Below are 22,716 nucleotides of genomic sequence, written 5' to 3' on the forward strand. Positions count from 1 at the left end.
ATGACTCCTCCTCATACAAGCCAGAAGATGACGTGGTTCCCGACCAATTTCCAGAAAGCTGCTGGGATGGACACGTCTAACAGGGTAAGACAGCTTAACTTACATTTTTTAAATTTAAAAATGAGTGAGCGATTTGTTTGTCAATGCACATTCATTCATTCAAACGTGTATAAGGGTTGTTACTCACTTATGAGTTTGTTTGTGGCCATGTCTTTCTACTTCTATATAGATTTTTCTGAAGAGCTTTATATTTCCATGTTGTTTTGGCTTCACCAAGACGGAGGCAGCTGACTTAAAAGTGTTTCGGCACATTTGTTGTTAGTTTTTAATTAAATTTAATTAAATTTATGTGAGAAAAATGTGTTGCACGTTATTATATTTACAATTGAGAGTTTTATGCCTGACATTCTTTCACAATGTCACTGAGTTCCTAAGTAGCAAGTTCACATAGTGACACATAGTTTTCTCTGTTCAGGGGATCAATATGGATCATTACTGGGACATTTTAAAACGTTGAAACATGAGGGGTGATCAGGCATGTAGCCATTGGTAATTAATGTCTCTACATAGTATGTTACCGAGCTCATTGTAATTTGTATTATTTATGTCTTGCTTGTGCTTTGTATCATTGTGTATGTCTAAGGATTCGTTTAGGCTAAATGTGCCTATATCTGTTTCTATAAGAATAAACAAAAATAATAATTTGTCTTGGATTTAGGCAAATTGCTTAGCCATTACTAAAACTGTATAATATAAAAGGTTACACATTTTCAATTATATGAACTTAAAAAAATAAAATGCATTCTGTTAGATTTATGGATGATATTTTTTTAATGTAATATCACTTTGACTAAAGATTAAGGTTTTAGCATGTATGTGGAATAAACGTCTTATGTATGATGTTATAGGAGAGTCAGTGATTCATATCATTAATGCATGGATGAACTGGACCATTATCCCAACAGTTGGTCATGGTGATACTCTATGTATCCCTCACTAGAGGTTAGGATAGGTTTTATTATGTGTATATATAGAATAAATGTCAGCATCTTTTTGTTGTAAATTCAGTGATTCATAGCCTTTATGCATAGGAGTTTGTCTATCCATCCTTGATTCAGTCCTTTGCATCAATCAAGTGGTGTAAGCACATAAAACATACATCCTCAATAATTCTTACTTATTTTTTAAGTGTCTTTATTTAGGCATACAGATCATATTCTTAGATCAGTTAATTAATCTCTTTTGCCCAGCAGAAAGTCCTGGTGCTGGTTTTGATGTTGCTGCTGTCTCAACTGGCCTGTGATGCTCACAGCGTGTCTGAGTGCTGTAGACAACCATCTCGTTCCTGTCGCCTCTATGTGCTGCTGTGTCGCTCTGGCAGCAAGACCTTGGGGGGACCGCTCACAGGAGATGCCGCCGCCGGCATCCTCACGCTGGGTAAACGGAAGGAAGATGAGGATCGCTTGCAGAGCCGACTCCACCAGCTCCTCCATGGCTCCAGGAACCAAGCAGCAGGGATCCTGACAATGGGGAAGAGGACTGAAGAGAGGGCTGGAAAGCCGTACATGGACTGGATGGCTCAGTCAAGAACTACAATCACAACATCCCTGCCTGATTTAAGCTAAATACCTCATGGTATAAAGTTTACTGGGACTAATCACACTTATTTGATGAGTGTTATTACACAAAATGCATTTGCAAATGCATACATTTTTTTGCTCATGACGAAACAATTTTGTGATTGTCTTTGAACTGTGCCTGTTTGAATGTGATTTGATGTGCATCAGATAACATTAGGAAGATGTGTAATAGTGTACATATATGGAAAAGGCTTTATGGTGTAATAAAAATATAAAGCTGACAACATGTCTTTAATCATTCTTTGGTGGGTTTTCAAGGGTTAGAACTACATGTTTCTTATACTTTCTATGAAGAAAGTGTTCATAATCCATCAGCTGACATCATTGAAATATTTGACAAAAATCAAATGCAGTAATTATTCTATCATGGCTGAAGCTTATGCTGCATTAACCAGACAACCAAACTCATGTTACTTGCTATAATTCTATCCTGTACAATCTTTACATCTAACAAAAAGGCTGTGATTCAAACAACTTAAAGCAGTATGTATTTAGCCAATCCAGAAGTGAGAGCAGTGTTATCAATTGGCTCCTCTTTTGAACATTGTTGGTACAACTAAGTATTCTCACAGAAAGATCCAAATATTTTACATGTGCAAGAATTTCTTCATAAAGGAGAAACACACAAATTCCATTATCTTGTATATTGTGCTCATTATTCAAACAACATTATCTATGTGTTTTATGTGTATGGAAAATATTGGGGGGTCAGAAAAGGGTTATGTATTATTTATTTTTACTAAAGGGAGAGTAGCCTGATCGTTTTTTTGGGAGAATGAGGGAGTGTCTAGTTTTTTCTTGCCCCAGATTTATATTTTATTTCATCATATTATACATTACATAAAAAAAAGTACAACTATCATGTCTCAATCATGTCTCTGTATCGGGGCTTTATTTTCCACTTCACTCATTAACTAGTAGCTAGTAGAAGCTTAATGTTAGATTTGAGAAACAGTAGACAACAGTGGATCCCTATAGCTAGTAGGGATTAAACATTATGTCTCTAAAGAGCATGCCATTTTTTCACTTGGTTCAAAAAATAAAGAGCAGCTGGACATAGTATCATAACAGTAACCAGAGACCACCATTTTGGCAATTGCTGAATCCACTCCACTCCTAAAGTGTATGTTGGGCTATGTAAAAATTGTTGTTCCTTTAACACATTAAGCTTGAAATTGGTTGAGTTGGGGTATTAGCAGGGAGGGTGTTGGTTCAAAGCAAATACAAGATTCACCCCACCCCAATAATGTTTGTACAGTCCCTTACACTGAATCAAAGCCCAGCATCTCAGCTCACGCCTAGGAGCCCATCATAGTGTGGGAATAATGAGGACCACAAGATGGTGCTGATATGACAAAAAGTACACATGATAGCCTTTCCAAAAGGATGCTTTGTGCATGTTTTGTAAAAATGTATCTAAAATTGTTTTATCATTACTTCAGTTTGCCCTGACCTCTGTGGCACAAATCTATCAGCACAATTGTGTGTATATCTTTACACTTGCAAAATAATATATTCAAACAAAGAATTGTTTTTGTTGGATAATGTTGGAGGATGAAAACGTGCACTTCTTAATGCAAGAATACTACAATATAGAATATCATAATTCATACTGCAGGTATTCCTCAGAAAGCTTTATTCACATGCCCTCTCTCCACCAAACTGTTTATTTACAGTATTTACTTTTTACCCAATCAATAATAGAAAAGAAAGAAAGAAAGAAAGGTTTGTATTACTATTTAAAGTTCCTCTCAGGTGTCAAAAATGACACCTCTGTATTTTAAATCTGCTTTTTAAATTTGAAAATATTGGATGTAATCAGGTTCAGAGATCCATTTGTATGTATACTGAATAGACCCAAAGTCATGCCTAACATTGAGACTATGTGACACTGGCCTTTGCTTGTGCATAGTGTGTTTTTGCTTAGGGGGTGCTTTATGATACTGAATCATACATTGGATTTTCTGTCCACAATCTAAAATGGATATAATTATTTATTGTTAATTTTATCAGCATGCCAACAACTACACGTTTGTTTGTTTGTTTTTTATGTTGGAGCATCATAGAAACTTAGTGTTATTGAAATGTTCTTAAAAAAAGAAGTTGCTCAATGTGCAGACAGAGATGATGTTATAGCTTATTACTTTATTGGGACTTTTTAGCTAACAGTAAGCTATGCTAACACATAGGCTACATAATACACAAATATACACATGTTTGTTACTTTTGGGGACATTTTATTGATTTCCCTTTCATAGCACTTCACCAAACAGAAATCATTTTATCTTACACAATGCTGATTGTTATTCCAGTGAATACAAATGAAGGGGGACCAGATTGTTTTAGACAGCTGTCTGACTGGATACTCAGTTCTCAAGCATCTGAAGTTAGTCCACTAATTTGATACATTGCAGAGTAAAACCACACACACAAAATGAAGGACATATTCAAGAAGGACTGCTGCTCAGTAACATAGTGCACCTTGTCTCAAGCTGAATCTGTCATTTTACCATAGCCATTAGATTACTGCTTATCCTGCCTTTAAAAGTACATTTAATCTGACAAAATGACTCTTGCTGGATCAATATGTAATCAAACTTTTTTGTGTAAATGGACTAAAACTAAACGCTGATATGAAAACTAACACTGATTTTAGTAAGCTGTGTTTTTGATCTTTTCATGGATAAGTGTAGATTTTAATGAAATGTCACATCTCAGTGGATGTGTGATTGTGCACAACAGTTTTACACTCCCATATGGAACCTGGAGAGAAGTGGTAATTGGCAAGGATGCTACGTACGATGTTAGAAATGCCATCCGTGGATTTGTGTGTGTGTGTGTGTGTGTGTGTGTGTGTGTAAGCTTATACTCTGTGTGTTGCAGCAACTATGTGTGTGTGTGTGGGTGTTTATGTACAGTACAGGTAGAAAAGAAAATGTGATTTACATATGGTGATACAAACAGCTTACGAGCAGATGTTCTGTAGTGTCACTGAGCCAGACAGAGAATCATCATCCAGTGCTTCTCTTTATTAAGCCTGACCCCTGACCTCCATATGTCCATAAAAGAGCATGTCTTTATACACATACCAAAGCAGTCTAACCATAGTTTTGTCCCCTATGTTACAGAATGTCCACAGCATATATATATTTCTATATGATCAACAATTTGAAGTGAGCAGCCTGAGCAACAGAAAAGCATCTTGTAATTCCCAATAAGGAGTTTCAGAAAAGATACAGAGGTAGAGAGAGTGAGAAAGAGAGAACAGATAGAGAAAGAAAGTGATTTATAATAACTTCTCTGGGGAGTGACAAGTAAGAAGACACAGGTTTTGTATGAGAAAAAGAGTGAAGGTGAGAGAAATGAATACATTCACAGTGTGTTGAAAGGGGGATGGTTCAGGCTTTGTATCAGAGACAGAGGGAGGGAGAGAGAGAGAGGCAGGGGACTCAGAGATGGCAGGAACCATGGTGAGTGGAGTTACACCGACTGAAGAGAAGCGGAGGCTTCGTTGTGATACTGGAGCAGTGCTGAGAGCAGAGGGATGCGCAGCTGAACCTGAAAGCTCCTGACTCAATACTGAGACCGAAGCTTTAGAGAATTACAACACCTCCGAGCTCTATTCCGAAGAAGAAATGAGATTTCTGTATGATGCAAGTTAGTTGTTTCCTCTCGACAGCATAGACTAGAAACAACTTGCACTCCATCTGAACATTGTGGAAGAGTTACAAGGAGCCCAAGGAGAGGCACTGTGGTTCTCTTTCAGGTCCTTTTTGGGGAATGGTGACGAATTACAGGAAACGGTTGTCTGTGCAGCCTTGAATGTGCAGCCTTCTCTTAATCTAGTACAAAATGCCTGTGATGAAGGGCCTTCTTGCGCCACAAAACACCTTCTTGGACACCATTGCAAACCACTTTGATGGCACCCGTAAGTATGTTTTGGAGAAGATATTTCCATTATACTCTACAGTTGTCCCTAATTAATTTGAATAATCTCTAAGAGTGCCTTTATGACTTGTCAAGGTAAATAATTACTACATTGCATATGCCAATGGGCAGCATTCTTAGCTTGAAGTTTAAATGTACATTCTGTACATCCTTTCTGGTTGTGTACATCTTTGGACTATTTGTATGAGCTGATTCTTTGGACATACTGCAGTCAATGCGTTTTAAACTTTTTATCCAGAGATACACACTATGAAATTAAAACTGTGATGCCTGCAAATAGATCCATCTCAGTTTTGAAGCTGCAACTCTACCAGCCTAAAAGCCTAGCTTTTAGGATTTTAGCCTTTGGCATTTTTGTAACCCAGTTTAGGATTGTGACTGGCATTGAAAAACACTGCTGTCGACAAATGTATCCAACAGTAGTAATTACAAGACTGCGAGTTACGATGCTAAACCAGAACTAGACGTACAGTGCAGTCAAGGATGATGTATTGGAACTGAAGAGCCACTTGTTGAGCCACAGTGCTGTTTATTAGGATGTCTCACTGTTGAGATTCATATGTTTTCATGTCAGGTCTTTCTTGAATGAATGTTAAGTGATATCCTTCAAAAGCTAAATTAAAGGCTGTAGAGCTCATGTTAGTCAACTTTCCTCCAATTTAAAATAACCGAACAAATAATAGTATATCCACACACTTGCCTTGGAATGTCTGCAGGTTTAACATGTTTCGCACATATTCTTCAGCAACATTAAACTCTAAAATATTCAAGACTCTATTTTTGTGGCAGGAGAGACTATTGCAAGATATGTTGATATTTTCCTGACCTTGATATTTGCTTTGTACATCCTTTTGCAGTTTTTATGCCATGCATGAATGAAAATTGGCTATTTGATGCGACTAAAAATAGAAGTCACTTATTTAATAATTATGTGAGTCTGCCAACAAGCACATTGAAAAATACTTGATTACTTGTATACTTGAAATGTACAGCAATTACAGAATTATACTACGAAGCAAAACTTTACTTAGAAAATATAACACATTTTTTACCTGAATTTTTGCTTTTTACCATTATTTTTACAGTTATTGCATTAAAAATAAAGATATGCAAGATTGTGCATCAAAAGCGTGACATGACAGGACTTTCAATATCTCCACAAATGTAAATTCAACTTTAAAAAAAACACATCATCCTCAAATTGGTTCTGCTCATTATTGCATCTGCAACATTATTTTCCAATTTGGAGAAGACAGTTTTATACTGTGTTTTACTCCACAGAATCTTTTTACTCAAAGCATATTGCACCTGAATATATATAATATAGCAGATGCACTTGGATACACACCTTGCATGCATGAACTATGCTGGTACATACTATTGCATTATTAAAATAGAGCCTAACAATTAGACAGTGGTTGTTTGTTTACATGCTTCAACAGTAATGACTGTTCATCCATTTTCACCTTGTTTTGTTTATGCTTTGCGCTTTGTTCCTACCCTACCAGTCCAAGTCTGTTAGTGTGCACCATGCCTCAGAATCAGTACAGATTAGACAGTCATGCTGCACAGAACACGATGAAAGGTGTGAGTGTGTATGGGTCAGACTGTCCATGTCCTTTACAACTTAACAAATTCACAAATTCAGTGTGATGACACTATCTCTGTCTGTATCTCCCATCACACACACACAAATCGTCCATCCCTTGCTCGTGTTGTCTTGCCCCTGCTTTCTGTTTGTTACACACACACATACACGTAGACGTGCACATACACACATCAGACATTTTCTCAATCTTGCCACAATACGTCTGTATCAGATGTGCAAGTGGGCGGATTGACCAAGTAGCTGAGTGGGAGGTGAAGGGGCCAACTGACAAGAGATGGCTTCAGAGCAGAGCACTATTCAATCTAAGAGCTGCCTTGAATCTCTCTCTGTTGAATTGAAAGCCTTTCTGTGTGATGACATCTCTTTGAAGACATGGGATAACTGCAGACCTGAAAGGCTATTTCAACTCATATGTCTATGCAGAAGAAATAATACAAATATCCACAGTGCGAAAGTGAATTGAGGCCGGACGCAGGGGAATGGAGGTGGCATTCACATGACCCTGACATGTGAGCAGGGAAATTAATTAAAATGAATTATGCAGAGGCCAAGAGCCAATCAAATATCAGCGGAGGTCTTGCTCAGTCACACTATTTGGAAGCAGAAACAAATACTTACATTCTTCATTTGATCAATTGCCATCTCCATATATAGGCAATTAATGTCAACAAAAGACTTAATTCAGTTGATGGTTCAGAGTAACATTAATGATATCTAATATAATACTTTGCTTTGAGGACTGCATGGTCAAGAGTATCACAGATCTAGATCTGAGATTTGAGTTGTTTCAGTGATATCATTGTACAGTACCAGCCATAAAAAGCTGTGGTGTGCTTTTATTTTTATCTCTCGTTGTCGACAGTCTCTTCTGCTAATTGCCTTGGTAGGTGTTTATAATTGTATCTTCCTCCTCCTCATAAGTGCTGTCATGGATAATTAGTGATAAGACTTATTGTGTTTAAGTGACTGCAATTTAACTGAAAGGAAGCAAATGCATTAGGAGAACGCCCAGTAGAACTGGAGATGCAACAATAATAAAAGTGATTCACCGGCTAAGAAATTAAAATTATTTTATTATATAATGATTCACAGCATCCACTGATTTCCTATCTAAGCTTAGACATGAGCATTTACTGACAAGAAATCACTGTGAGTAAGTTTCACAGATACACAATTCTTTTGCCAGTCAGGCTTTGATGGCTGTCAGTGAACCATATTGTTTTTCTTGAATAACATGAAGCCACAGAAACAAGCTAAGAGAGGAAAAACATAGAGGAAAGTGGAAGAGTTTCATTTTATAGACAGGACCTGACACCTGGCCAGGACAGGGATCCAGCCAAGATATACGATTGTTCATGAAGATTTGCATCAATATTGATGAGTGTAGGTAATCAGGTTATTGAAGAAAATCTGCATAAGGGGCTCAAGGGGTTTTTAGGTTTTTTTTTAGAATAATTTTATCTTTACTAAATCCTCACTCATTCATGTTATAAGCACTTTAGCAATCAGAATCATTCAAATCCGTTAAATGTGTTGAGTATGAATCAGGATGAGGCTATATTGCAGATCCTTTTTTGGCTACATCTGTGTTCCAGAGGGCACAGAGTCTCGGTAACCCCATAGATGCAAATTGCAGCAATGCTATATGTTTTATTTTTTTCTACACAAATTGCTATGGCAACGCGAGCATGGAAAGATCTTAATTTAGTTTCTTGTGAGATTAACTGCACACTTATCAGGTCTTTTCCTCTGGAACAAATATTTGTTAACACCCCCCTCGATGCTGCCTGCTAGGTAATTACTTTTAGTTTAAAAATCATGAAATTGATCAGGTGAATCCACAGCTGCATGCATCTGAATAAACTGTGGGACTCTCTGTCTGTGTTTACTTTCCTAGCTTTAGAGAGAAAACAAAGCATCACTCTCATTAAAACTGGCTGCAGTGCAGGTGTTCAGTGTTGTCTTTGCAGCTATATCATCATTGTAGTGTTTTGAAGCATAATCAAACAAAGATGTTTCTGTGAAATTGAATCAGCTTGCATTCAGAGAGCAACTGAATAAATAAATGAAAGAAGACACCATTGAGAGGACACTGTCTATCTGTCTAAATATTGAAGGAATATTTAGGGTTATGTGGAGTGAAAGTAGCATTGTCAGTGAACGATGGTGAGATTTCTGTTGTTTCATTCTTGAATGTATGACCCTATATTTTTTTATAAATCATTCTGCAGTATGTAAGGAATGGATCAAATTAGGTAGGATATTTTATGTCCCAGCTCTAAATTATTTTTTTAGCAGATGATAGCATGTCAAGAAGGAGACAATGTTCTCCGGAGAGCTACCTTTTGTATGGTTTCCATGGACAGAAAACATGTAAATCAATCTGTTGTTGTGTACATTGATAGTTCTCATAGCACATTAAGTATGGTGTCATGCTTGACATACTGATTTCTGAGGTAGATGCTTTCTATCAACATGGCAGCCTGTCACAGCCCTCCTAACAAATTAATGAATAGAAATAAGAAACACTTTGGGATGTCACTATTCTGTGTTTCATTACAAGAGAAACCGACACCATCTTGCGGATCAAATTCAGTGCTTTGTCTAATTGTAGTTTCCTCTGCTTCACCACCTACACTTCCTGCCCTAAAATGACTCTTCAATGTTCCAACAGTTTTTTTTTTCAAACAAGGCTTTCATTTTCAAGTATCTGTCTTTCACAATGATCTTCATCTCCACTATTATGTCTCAGGCATAAAAGCTTACTGAGAAGTATTCTCTTTCATGTCTTATGGGACCATGTACTGTTATGTAATAACTGACTTTTTAGTTGAAGTTTTAGTTTAAATATGTTTAAATGTTTCCTGGATCCATGGGAATTTTTTTTTTATCGTTGGTATTGTGGGAATAAGGAATCAATCTAATGTGTAAATAACAGCTTTTTAAAGCTTTCCCCCAATTTCAAGATGAGTGTAGTTAAAAATATGATGCTACCGCTAGCAGCCTGCTAACTAAGCTTAGCACAAAGACTGGAAATGGGGAGGAAACTGGACTGGCTCTGTTTAAACGTGACAAAATCCGCCTACCAGCACATATAAAACTGACTAATTAATACTTTGTATTGTATCTTATTTGTTTAATCCATGCAAAAGCCATGTGAAAGACTATTTCTTGGTTGGGACCAGTAACTTCCCGGAGTCTCATCTGGTTTCCTGGCAACTGCCAGTTTATTAGGTAACTTACACCTAGCTAAACCCAAGCTAATGCAGTATACCAGTAAAATAACAGTCCTGCATTAAATCCTGCCTTCATGGAGGTTCTAATGTTCAGTATTTGTTTTAACTGTTTTATAGTAGTGTTGATTCATTGTGGAGGATGCTATTGGACTGCATTACATTATACAGAGGTGTTCCTTTTATTTAACCTACACTCATTCATATAAATGGACAAAATGATAGAAACAGAAATGATGTAATACACATTGTTTTTGCTCGGTGTACCAAATAAACTGGCCACTGAGTGTAAGCAGTTGGCTATAAGTAATGCTAGTAAGAAGAAATATTAAAAACGTATTGCTATTATATAATTACAAAAGTGAATTTCGTAGGCACAGTTTTGGCAAAATAAGGCCAAAATGAGTTTACCACGTAGGGTGGCTGGGTTCACCCTTAGAGATAGAGGGTAAGGAGCTCAGACACCCAGAGGGAGCTCAGAGTAGAGCCAGAGAGATGACATATCTCATCTGGCTTGAGGACGCCTCGGGATCCCCCAGGACGAGCTGGAAAGCGTTGCTGGTGAGATGGACGTCTGGACTACCTATAGCTTAGCCTGCTGCCACCGCCACCCGATCTCTTGAAATACATTCTTCGCCTTCATTTAATGCAACATGACATAGTGTGTGTGTGTGTGTGTGTGTGTGTGTGTGTGTCTAGCTTTGTAGAAAATCCATTGCACAACCGGTGGCAGGATGAAAACAAGCTCCACATGCTAATTAAAGGCCAAAGCCTCACTGAGGCTCTGGTACCCCATGGAGCCAGCTGGGGCCCCGTATATATCCCTAGACTTCATACTCACCACCAGCTTACTTCAAAGCCCTCTCTGATGTACTAGACTATTTCAGGGTTCTAAGCAAATAGAATGACTAAAGAAAAGCTGTTTTCTGTTGGTCAACAAATTAATCAAATCTGGAGAGAAGTATGTAGAGCAGAAGGAGGTAGTGGGTAAAGAGAAGAGGCAACCAAAGAAGCTGGTCATCACGTCTGAATGTTATACTCTCAAAGCTGCCACTATCTGTGGCTGCATCTTTTCCATTCTTCACGGTCACACAGTAGCTTTACCTCCAACCTTGGTCCTCTTTTATTTCCCCTGCAGACAGTAACTTCCTACTGGGAAATGCTCAAGGTCGTTATGGCTACCCCATCGTGTACTGCTCTGACGGGTTTTGTGAGCTGACCAGCTTTGTTCGGAGTGAGGTGATGCAGAAAACCTGTACCTGCAGCTTCCTCCATGGAGCTGAGACCAATGAAAGTGTAATCCAGCAGGTGGACAAAGCTCTGGAGGGCCAGCAGGAGTACCAGGGAGAAGTCTGCTTCTATAGGAAAAATGGTGAGGATTGCAGCATATTGACATGATCACACAGGTGTTGAGTTGGCCATGCACTCCGAAACACACACTTTTTAATAAACCTAACCTAAAAAGCATTTGTACACGTGAGAATTGGTGATGATGTCCTGAATGTAAACCATTTTCTTGACCTTTTGGTTAGCAAGAAAAAAATCCATTGTTATTCCAGCGTTAATAGAAATCCAATCATCATTTCGGGGGTAAGAACTGTCTAGCGTTATTGTTGGGTAATCTCAGTGCAATCATTTTTTTAATATCCTCAGGAAATCCATTTTGGTGTCTCCTGGATATTGTGCCAATTAAAAATGAGAAAGGTGACGTGGTGCTGTTCCTCTTATCCTTCAAAGATGTCAGTGAATCATGTGGGAAAAGCCATCACCTCAGCCAAGGAGACGGTGAGGCCTGGCTACATGCATTTCCTTGCTGTTAACAGTTACACTTTAATTTATATAATATCTTTAAATTATCATGCTGCCATATCAATTTAAAGATAAAATACAGTATTCACATTTATTCAATATGGTTTTGCTCACAGGTATGTCAGAGGCTGCTCACCAGACCAGGAAAAGGAATAGATCACACTTTTCCCAAGCCCAAGAGAGGGGGAGGACTATTCTGCACCAAATGACCAACCTGTTCACCAAGAGGGGCCAGAGGAAACTGACCAATGTGAGTGCAAACCCCTGGCTTAAAGGTCATTAAAACCTATCTCACCTTTTTGTTTTTCTATCTAATATTTGTATAGTTACTGTCAACAGACAAGCTGTCCATCAAAAATGTTGCATTGTAAGTTGCCTGACACCAAGGATCAGAAAATGCACCTTACTACTTATGTACATCTGTGACCATCTTCAAACCACTGCTGTCCAATCAGCAAGCTTCCTCTCTCCAACTGTGTCGACTCAGCACCACAGCACCAGGATGTCAATGAGAGAACACCTTCCATTTTTCACAGAGCTCAATTTCTTGTGATGCTTTCAAGATTTTTATGGGATTTATATGAGCCCTGTCTTTCAGAGTGTGTTTCAGAAACCGTCTCTACCGGAGTACAAGGTGGCAGCTGTGAAGAAGTCACGTTTCATCCTGCTGCACTACAGCATCTCCAAGGCCTTGTGGGACTGGCTAATTCTACTGGCGACCTTCTATGTTGCTGTCGCTGTGCCTTACGACATCTGCTTTGTCAGTCACGACGAGGGCAGTGACCATCACTCGCTTGTCAGTCGCAGCACTATGGGCAGTGACATAGCAGTGGAGATGCTCTTCATACTTGGTATGATATAGTTATATTTGATTAAAACATTTTTGTTTTCATTATATGTTAGCAGTTATGTCATTTTGTACTTTTTGACCTTGCAAAAAAGATTTATTTTCAATAATGAAAAAAAGAAATTTGAACTACGACTTCAGCTAACAAAAGTCTTTCTCCAGATAGTAGGCAAGTATATTGTTCTTTTAGTAAATAATTGGCAGCTTGTACCACTATAATTTTAACGCAACATCTCCTACACTGATTGCATGTTGCACACCAGCGGACCTTTATGTTAAAGCATCTTGAGCAGCATTATGGAGAGACAACAATGTTCAGTTTAAATGAAGAACAAATTTATTTTCCAGTGCAGCTGCCGTGGTTTCCCTGGCGATGGCTAACACATAACTGAACTTCCTACCTTTCCTCGCCCACTCAGGGTGTCTCTGTTGCCCCAGGTTACGGAATTATAATTAGATTTCTCTCACTTCGTCCCACTTTTCCTCCAAAGTAAGTGTGATAGCACATCTGTCATAAGGCTCTCAGACTTCCTCTCTCAACAAGTTTGTCTGGGGACGGACAGTGATGTTCAGAATTAGCTCACCTGGTATCACATGCTGTTGCTCTATCTTTGCTTTTTGTGAAGAAAATACTTTTTTATGGCAAGTTTCAGTGAAGACATTCAGAGTGGACTTCTACTAAATGTATAATTCTTATTATAAGTATTTATTATTCATTTAATTACTTTACTTTTTTTGTATGTACCTGAGCTATAGTCTGCCCATCTTAGGCCTAAATGTATCATGCAATAATTAAATGTTTTTCTTTTTATGTATTATTTCTGTTTTGTGATAAATTTCAGATATTATCCTGAATTTCCGAACCACCTATGTGAGTCAGTCAGGTCAGGTAGTGTACGACGCCCGATCCATCTACCTCCATTACTGCACCACTTGGTTCTTTGTGGATCTGATCGCAGCTTTGCCCTTTGACCTTCTTTATGCGTTCAACATCACAGTGGTAAGATTATTGTGTATCTTGAAGTACAGTATGCCCCCAGATTTTACACTTTCCTGTCTCTTTAAGTGCACTAACTTTAAGACAAGCCACCAAAGTTTTAGTGGTGTTATTCCTCCAGAGCTTTGGACTGGATGATTATCCCTCTACATTCAAACACTTCACTGAGCATTCAGTTTTATCCTTCGGCTGAACACTCGTACTTCCTGGATTAGCCGTACTACTGCCACAGGCTTCAGCTGACACACAAAGACATCTCTCTAACTGCAGCCTTGGTTTTGTTGAAATTGACTCTAGTTAAAAACCTTCCTGCTAATAGTAACATTTAATTCAGAGCAAGAGACTATTAAGACAGGGAATAAGAGTGGAATAAAACTACATATGTAGAAATAGCTATTAAAGAAGTGATACAAAATGATCCAGCTTGAATGTTATGCTCTCCCTTTCCTTGTCCAGACCTCGCTGGTGCACTTGTTGAAGACGGTTCGTCTGCTGCGTCTGCTGCGCCTGTTACAGAAACTGGATCGCTACTCCCAGTACAGCGCTGTGGTTTTGACCCTGCTTATGTCTGTGTTTGCTCTGCTGGCTCACTGGATGGCTTGTGTCTGGTACGTCATTGGACGCAAGGAGATAGAAAGCGGCGACCCGGTTACCTGGGACATAGGTGAGCACATTGTGACAGTTCCAACACCACTGAATCAAGAGTATAATGTTCTTCCTCACTCATTAAAGCAACTCCAAGGAACTTTTATTTTGTGTTGATTTCGGTGGCCCCTGTGGACAAAAGCGGTAGTGTTTTGTGTCGTAAAGATCTTGATCTGGCTACAATGTGCATTTGTTTTGGAAGTGAGTGAAAGAAAGACACAACACAACCCTTACGTTAGACTCTGTCTACATGCAATCAATGTGACCATAGCAATTACAGAGTACCTACCAATTAAAAGCCTAACCTTGCAATGCTTGTATTACCTTAAGTCAGTCAATCAAAACTTGCTACATATACTGGAAGGGTAAAGCCTGGTCATAAATAGGTTTACTCACTTTAGTGGTCTAGCCTCTCACTTTATACAAACTTCTGTTGACTGCCAGGTGCATGTTGGTGCTTGCTTTGCTCAATAAATGCAACTAACGTTAGCTACACTAGCTTTGTTTTAGCCACCAACATAAATTTATGTATTGATGTTAAATCACATCTCACAATGTATTAAATTAAATTAAATAGAAATATTGCACACCTGTCTAGGAGGAATTCAATTCAGGATCGGTTTTGAATCCTTTCAAATTCCGATCTCTCCATCTGTTGAATGACCAACCAAGGCTGACTGGTGTTTTCGCACGTGCTCTATCCCGGTCCCTTTTAGGATTTTTTTGTTTTTCGGTCATTTCTTTTCTTTATCTGTTTGATGATCCTGCCCCAGTATCTGCCAAAAATAGTCTCTTCCGATCTACTTCATAAATCGTTTCGTCTGATTTCGCAGGAAACCTGGTGACAGGGATTAAGAATTACTATATAGAAATAGCAAGCTGACCTCACTAATGGTCTCCTTTGCTTATGTAGGTCATTTAGAGGCATCAGTATTAAATTGAGACTGTTTCATAACCAGTCAAAAACTCCTTGTAGTTGCTTTAAGCTTTGCTGAAACATTGTTTAGTGTCTCTCTTGGCAACCCCAATGGGCCAGTACTGATCTCTAGTCATGCTTGAATGCCTGAACGCCTCAGCGTCATTTCAACCTCTAGCTTGTCTCCTCTCAGTCCAGAGGAAGTGTAGGTCACAGAGTAATTCCATTGTTAATGCATTATATCATTCCACATTATATCACCCATCACCCATTATATCACCCACCAAAGCAGAAAGGGTCATCCATTGAAACAGACTTAAAGAAAAAAGAAAAACACCTCCACATTAGTCTTATACAACCATCTTATAATTTTTCCTTATAATTACAACCATCAGTATAATTTCCCCCCGGGGATCAATAAAGTATTTCTGATTCTGATTCTGATTCTGATCTTCTGACCTCACCCATCAGGCTGGCTTCAGGAGTTGGGAAAGCGTCTGGAGACACCGTTCGTCAACAGCACCATGGGTGGTCCCTCCATGCCTAGCGCCTATATCGCCTCTCTCTACTTCACCCTCAGCAGCCTTACTAGTGTTGGTTTTGGCAACGTGTGTGCCAATACAGATGCCGAGAAAATCTTCTCCATCTGCATCATGCTCATGGGAGGTGAGTTTACTGGTGATCACATAAAATTCCCACAGTTATAATAAATGTTCTGAGAATATCATAATGTCACTCCCTCTCCCACCTTCAGCCCTGATGCACGCAGTGGTCTTCGGCAACGTAACAGCCATCATCCAGCGCATGTACTCACGACGCTCTCTCTACCACACCCGAATGAAGGATCTCAAGGACTTCATCCGTGTGCATCGGCTACCGCAACAGCTGAAGCAGAGGATGCTGGAGTACTTTCAGGCCACCTGGTCAGTCAACAATGGCATCAACGCCAATGAGGTTGGTGAAGGATCACAAATTAGCAGTGTTCTCATTGTTCACTTAGCTGACATAACCATTTGCCTGTGATATCTTCGAATATTTTAGCCCTAATAAGATGTTTCTCTGTTAAAGTGAATCTCTTTTTAATAAGTAACTGTACCATATGTGAACTGTTGAACGTGTGAGCGGCAGAAAAAATACATTTTGTGTGGGTGCTAGATTCTAGATTCAGAAATGTCATCCTTAAAATGTGGGTCACCTCAAATTCTCTGGAGTCTTATTCCATTTCCTTAAGTAGACACCACTTTGTTGCAAATAGAACGTCAGTAACAATGCCAGAACCGATCTAGAAGAAGTTCCCTGTAATTACAAGGGTAGGAATTGAAATAGAGAGAGTACTCATTAACACCCTCGCCACCACCACCTGGTAATTAATTCACTGTTGAAGGTAACAGACATCCACTAGTTTCTGAGAACATGTTGGCTTTAACACCTCATGTCTTTTTTTACTCAGCAGCTTGGCACGTCATGTGAGTGTATCAACCTTTAAAACCACAATCTGCTCTTGTATTCAGGAGTGATAGAAGAAGTATTCAAATAATTTAGGCTACTTAAAGAGGCAGTACATCAAGGTAAAACCGTCTAATTCCAAGTAGAAGTCTTCAATTAAAATGTTTAGTCTTTAAAGTATTTAAAGGAGGGCCCCTTTTGGAGCTGCACCAAGTAGTTTTGCTTCCAGGCACCTGATGTATTCATGTGCCTTTTAGCTCTGGCCCTATACCCCCACCACCTCTCGACTACAATATCTTCTTGGGTCTTTAGCTGCAAAGAGACACTTCTGCTAGCCACGAGATTCAATCATCTCACATCAGTTTATGTGCAGACTGAACAACCAAAATTATGTGGTGAAAGTGGCTAAGATCTGCGCAAAGTGTTCATTCCTATACTCTGTTTACGACGATGTCTTTCAGCCATGTTTTTCAGTTGTCTGTCTCACATCTGCTTCAACTGCATTTTCTTCCAACTTAATCAGGTAACTACATTGATAGTGTGTTAAGTCTTGTGCTCGTCTGAGAACATACATGTAGCAGTACTGACCAGATTCAGTGAGACACAGATAGAGGACTCCAGCTGCTGCTGTTGTCCTGACGATCATCAAATGCATTGCAGTGGTGATTGAAGACTTATTTTGTCCTGTCCTGTCCTCTTTCTTAGCTGCTGCATGACTTCCCAGATGAACTGCGAGCTGACATTGCCATGCATCTGAACAAAGACATCCTGCAGCTGCCTGTATTTGAGCGAGCCAGCAGAGGGTGTCTGCGCTCCCTCTCCCTGCACATCAAGACCTCTTTCTGTGCACCAGGCGAATACCTTATACGCCACGGAGATGCCCTACAAGCCAACTATTTTGTCTGCTCAGGTTCCCTGGAGGTTCTGAAAGATGGCATGGTCCTGGCCATCCTGGGTCAGTGTGCACCAGACATTTCCTCTCTTACTCATTCTGTATCTTTCAGATGTGTTGCACCTTGTTGTAACTCCTCTGTTTTAATCGACAAAATCTACAGGCAAAGGTGATCTTATTGGGGCTGACCTCCCGGAACATGACAAGGTGATCAAGACCAATGCAGATGTGAAGGCGCTGACCTACTGTGACTTGCAGTACATCAGTGTTAAGGCTTTGAGGGAGGTCCTTGGGCTGTACCCAGAATATGGCAGCCGGTTCAGCTCTGACATCCACCACAACCTCACCTACAACTTGAGAGAGGGCAGTGAAGCTGACGTAAGACATTTGCTTTCTCATTTAGGCAGTGGAAAACACTGTAGCAACAACAACATACCTATACTTTGCCACTAAATATAGAATATGTGTGTAATCCCTTGTTAATCTTGACTTCAATATCTCCAGGGAGTAACAAGGTTTCCATGGTCTTCCAGGCTGTCTCAGGTACGTGTGCTTCATTAAGGCAGCCTTGATCTGCTTGATACATCTGGCAATCAGTTACAGCACAATTTGTGTTTACATCATAAGGCATTGGTCTGCTTTACTGAAAACTCACAACTGTTGCTAAACTGTTGATTTAGCTCTCTGTATATGTGTCTAATATGTGTTATTTGACCATATTTTTTTGGACAGTATAATTTGGACAGTATAATTTCTTACATTAAATCGGATGCTCCTCTACTGTGTATTTAAGCCCTAATTGTACACTGATATGATGGGCATATCATAAAAAAGGGCAGCTTTAAGAAAAAACATCTAATTTTCCATCCATCGTCTCTTCAGGGTCATGCTTCTGTGGACCGTAAACTACCCTATATTGTTGAGGCAGATGATACGGAACATGGAGAAGACATGAGGCACTCTCAGCAGAGGAGAGTGCCTCTGTTACATGGAATAGGCAGCCCTGTTCATCAGCCCTGCCTCAGCACCCTGTTAGGAGAGGAGCTCCGCCACATCAACGCACTCCGCCTCTGCCAGTCACCTGTTCAGGGTGGTAGAGGCCGCATCCCCTCTCCTCAGCCATTCATCAATGAGGAGCTTTCTCCATCTCCTTTGCCCAGTGACCCTGGCCTGAACCATCAGCCTGCCGAGCTACTCATGCCATCCTTGCCTTGCGTTAGTCCACTGAACCTTAGCCCCAGGTAACCTGTTCGCCCGGTTTTACCCAAATGTGATTCAGTAATCAGTTTGTATCTATTTAAAATTATTTAACATTGATTTATGTCTCTGCTAGAGTCGTGGATGGAATTGAGGACAATGGTCACGCATTTCAATTTAATGTAGAGCAGAGCGAGACAAAGACTAATCTAACAGGTAAAGTCTCTGCAAGCTGCACAATGGGTGAAAAGTGCAATATATTGAATTAGAGTAAGAAATATCTTGATTAAAAACACTTTTCAGGAACAAATGCTTAACTCTAAATTATGCAAGGTTGAATAAACATAGGAAAATGTCAGGTTTTAATACTGTGACTAATTTTTTTTCTCTATATTCAACTAGTATTTATAATCCTACTCATTTGAGATTAGATGTCATATTATATAGGACATAGTCAGTAGTGAAGAGGTTTATCTCAGATCATTTCTCTGTTTTTCATCCTTTTCCAGACCGGTTCCAGGTGAGTGCTAACCTGCTTCTGGAGACTGAGGAAGTGAGAGAGAACATCAGCAAACTGAACAAAGAGGTATTTTCAGTATTACACCCAACTAACTAATATAAAGTTGGGAAATATAAATTAGCTGGCTAGATCTGTGCATTCATTTTTGGATTACAAAATTTGGGTGACAGCGTTAAATGTACTGTAAGAAGTGAACGTCTCCAATTTTAACTGCAGACTACTCTTTTATCATTGTCCTCCAGGTGTATAACTGATTCTTGTCTAAAAGTATTAAAAGGGAGATATGTTCTACAGTCAACTTTTCTTTTTCTTCTCAGGTGAACAACTTGAACCAAGAAGTATCAAACCTGGCCAAGGAGCTCCATGACATGATACATTTCCTACAGTCTCATATGGCCATGCTTCATACCTCTCCACTCTCCTCATATTCCTATGGCATACAGATGGCTCCCAGTCCTAGTGTGACTGCTTCTAGCAACTGGCAGCCCCATGTCCCTTTAAATATTGGCACAGGGCTGCACCTCCATCATGAAGCAATTAGCCACCCTCCCAGAAATGTGTGGGGCTGCAGTGGGATGTCTTCCCAGGGCAGAAGTCCCACCTTGCTGCGCTCCTCAAGCCCTATGTCATCCTGTTTACACCTGTGCTGCTCTGACAGAGAAGGGGCCACAACCCACAGGTTACAGAGCCAGTGTGGCCCCTTCCAAACCTCCAGAACAACTCCAAACTCTCCCTACATGACCCACCCGCATGCACAGGGAGGTCCATCCCTCCTGGGCCTCAGTTCTGCCTTCAGTAGCTTCCCAGTGATTTGTCAGTCCCCACAGGTGGCCTACAATGCGTCTATTCCCACGATGAGCAACTCTCACCCTCTATGTTCCCCAGTAAATTCTGGCTACTCCCATCCATCTCTGAGTGTTCAAACAAACTCTGACCCCACACACAATCAGACCAACTCCCAGACACCCATCCATTCCTCCATCACTCCCACTGGCCAGCCGCAGTATCACACTACCTTCAGCTCTCTCACCCATTTCGGAGTACACACTTCAGTATGCACAGGGCACAACCAGGGCCAACAGGGCTCTATCAATGGCCCCAGGCAAAATGACCCAGTAGGATCTAGCCCTGTCCATCACACACAGGACCCTGCATGTTCTCTGCTGGGGCAGGTAACAGACAGAGAATGTAGAGCTTCACTGTATCAAGAGAGGACAGACAATATTGAATTTCAGGGAATGATCGGCAGTACTCCAACTGTAGAAGTTCAACCACCTCTCTTGGACATGGAGGGAATGCAAACCCCACACTGAGGACCTCAGTATCTTGTTGTGTTACTGTATAATAATGATAACTTAATTGTACCTTTAAAGACTTTTGATGTAAAGTTACCATCATATAAAACGATCTCTGCCCAAATGCACGAACAACAACTGAACCCCTACTACCACAATTAAATAAAACATTTGAAGGGTTGTGTTCATGTCTTTTTATACGATTCTGGAATTATTTGTTAATTTGTGAATATTGCTTACCGGTCTGCAGAGACTGTTATGGGACCAGTACATTAATATCCACCAAGACATGCACCACACACTCTCTTTAGCATTCAATACAGGATCATTTGGATGTTTATAAAAACAATCATTTTGTTTGTTATCACGTACACTGCAAGGCAGTTACTGCAAGGGAGATTTACTGTAAATAGTTTTACTGCTGTCATCACAGCAATTCTGTAGTTCAGTTGACCAGACTTGAGATGCAAGTTATGAGCTGCGGGTATGCAGCGCCACTCAATGGTGACAGGTGGTTACAACCACAAAAGTCTGACTTTTCATCACACTCAGAACAGAGGAACAAACCTGAATATGATACTCATCCGATTATTCACCTTGAAACTGAGATAAAAGTCTAATAAACAGAACATGCAAACCTGAAGTACAACTGTACAGTTGATGAGGAAAATCACAATATTTTGCAGTGCACATTTGCAGTGTTATTTTGATTATTTTTTGTCCTACATTTTTATTTCAGCTTTCATAAAAAAACATATGAGCGCTCACCAGACCAGGGTCTCACTATGGGCATTACCACTTTGTGCATTTGAAAGTTGAGGAGTTTTAGAGGGAATGTGATTCTTTTTTCATTTAAACCTTACAAAATAGTCATGCAGCAATTCATTGTCATGCACCTGCACTCCTTCACACCTGAATAGTGGTGGAAAGTAACTAAGTACTCTACTTAATATACACTTAATTTTGTACTTAACTGTTTCCATTTAATGTTACTTTATACTTTATACTACTCCACTACATTTCAGAAGGAAATATTGTACTTTTTACTCCATTACATTTACCTGACAGCTGGAGTTACTAGTTACTTTTTTGATTATGATTTTACAAAGAAAAAACAAAAAGGCCCATTCTGTCAAAATTATGTTATTTGATTTACGGGGTCACAAAATAACATAGAAGTTTTAATTTTCTTGGTTGAACTTGGTTGAAGGAAGCAAAGTAGATTATTGTACAAGAGACAAATTAGAGCTTTGAATATCGAATCATTATGTTCATTATGTTCATAAGAAACATGATTATTATCTGATTCTCTACATTATCACTCTATTATCCACATTATTTTTGGCTACATGCTTCATTATGTAATCTTGCCAGTGTGAATGTTTTTCAGACTCAAAACCTGGTTAGAATTCAATAAAGTGAGTTATAGATTCCCCCATCAGTCAGCTAGTTTTTCTCTGGTTGTGCATGTTCACCAGCAATATGTAGTCTGGCAGCAAAGAACAACCAACAAGAACATGCAAATGTGGAATTGAATCCCAGCAGCCACATAGTGAGGAAAACAAACACAAGGTGCGTGCATGCACCCTGGAATGACAAATATAACTTAATTGAAGTAACTGATAGGTGAGAAACAACAACTGAACATGGATCTGGGTTTTGAAAAGAAGACATCCTTTTATTTAAGATATGTCAACACTTAAAATGTTTGAAGTTTGTAGG

The 22,716-nt window shown here is 39.5% G+C and overlaps 2 protein-coding genes across 2 annotated transcripts; both read left to right on the forward strand.

Moving 5' to 3' along the window:
- On the forward strand, positions 1-1,752 carry hcrt (hypocretin (orexin) neuropeptide precursor). The gene is made up of 2 exons (XM_070922446.1): positions 1-84; positions 1,254-1,752. Exons 1-2 carry the CDS (start codon positions 1-3, stop codon positions 1,623-1,625), a joined length of 456 nt encoding a protein of 151 aa, XP_070778547.1. The 3' UTR covers positions 1,626-1,752.
- A 3,740-nt stretch (positions 1,753-5,492) lies between these two features.
- Positions 5,493-21,108, forward strand: kcnh4a (potassium voltage-gated channel, subfamily H (eag-related), member 4a). Its single transcript, XM_070922566.1, has 16 exons — positions 5,493-5,568; positions 11,569-11,802; positions 12,084-12,215; positions 12,356-12,489; positions 12,838-13,090; positions 13,929-14,086; positions 14,540-14,747; positions 16,116-16,310; positions 16,399-16,598; positions 17,796-18,045; positions 18,146-18,360; positions 18,487-18,525; positions 18,865-19,223; positions 19,316-19,395; positions 19,689-19,765; positions 20,017-21,108. The coding sequence occupies exons 1-16, from the start codon at positions 5,493-5,495 to the stop codon at positions 21,010-21,012; spliced, it is 3,606 nt and encodes a 1,201-aa protein (XP_070778667.1). The 3' UTR covers positions 21,013-21,108.
- Positions 21,109-22,716: the final 1,608 nt, after the last annotated feature.

This window comes from Enoplosus armatus, chromosome 17 (genome assembly GCF_043641665.1).
Source record: "Enoplosus armatus isolate fEnoArm2 chromosome 17, fEnoArm2.hap1, whole genome shotgun sequence".
NCBI classification, from domain to species: Eukaryota; Metazoa; Chordata; class Actinopteri; order Centrarchiformes; family Enoplosidae; genus Enoplosus; species Enoplosus armatus.

Excerpts from the sequence above, each read along its gene's own strand:
- hcrt (XM_070922446.1), top strand. The coding sequence starts at position 1 with ATGACTCCTCCTCATACAAGCCAGAAGATGACGTGGTTCCCGACCAAT. Across the intron at positions 85-1,253 it reads GGATGGACACGTCTAACAGG|AAAGTCCTGGTGCTGGTTTT; the intron begins GTAAGACAGCTT and ends TTTGCCCAGCAG.
- kcnh4a (XM_070922566.1), top strand. The coding sequence starts at position 5,493 with ATGCCTGTGATGAAGGGCCTTCTTGCGCCACAAAACACCTTCTTGGAC. Across the intron at positions 16,599-17,795 it reads ATGGCATCAACGCCAATGAG|CTGCTGCATGACTTCCCAGA; the intron begins GTTGGTGAAGGA and ends CCTCTTTCTTAG. Across the intron at positions 19,766-20,016 it reads TCAGCAAACTGAACAAAGAG|GTGAACAACTTGAACCAAGA; the intron begins GTATTTTCAGTA and ends TTTTCTTCTCAG.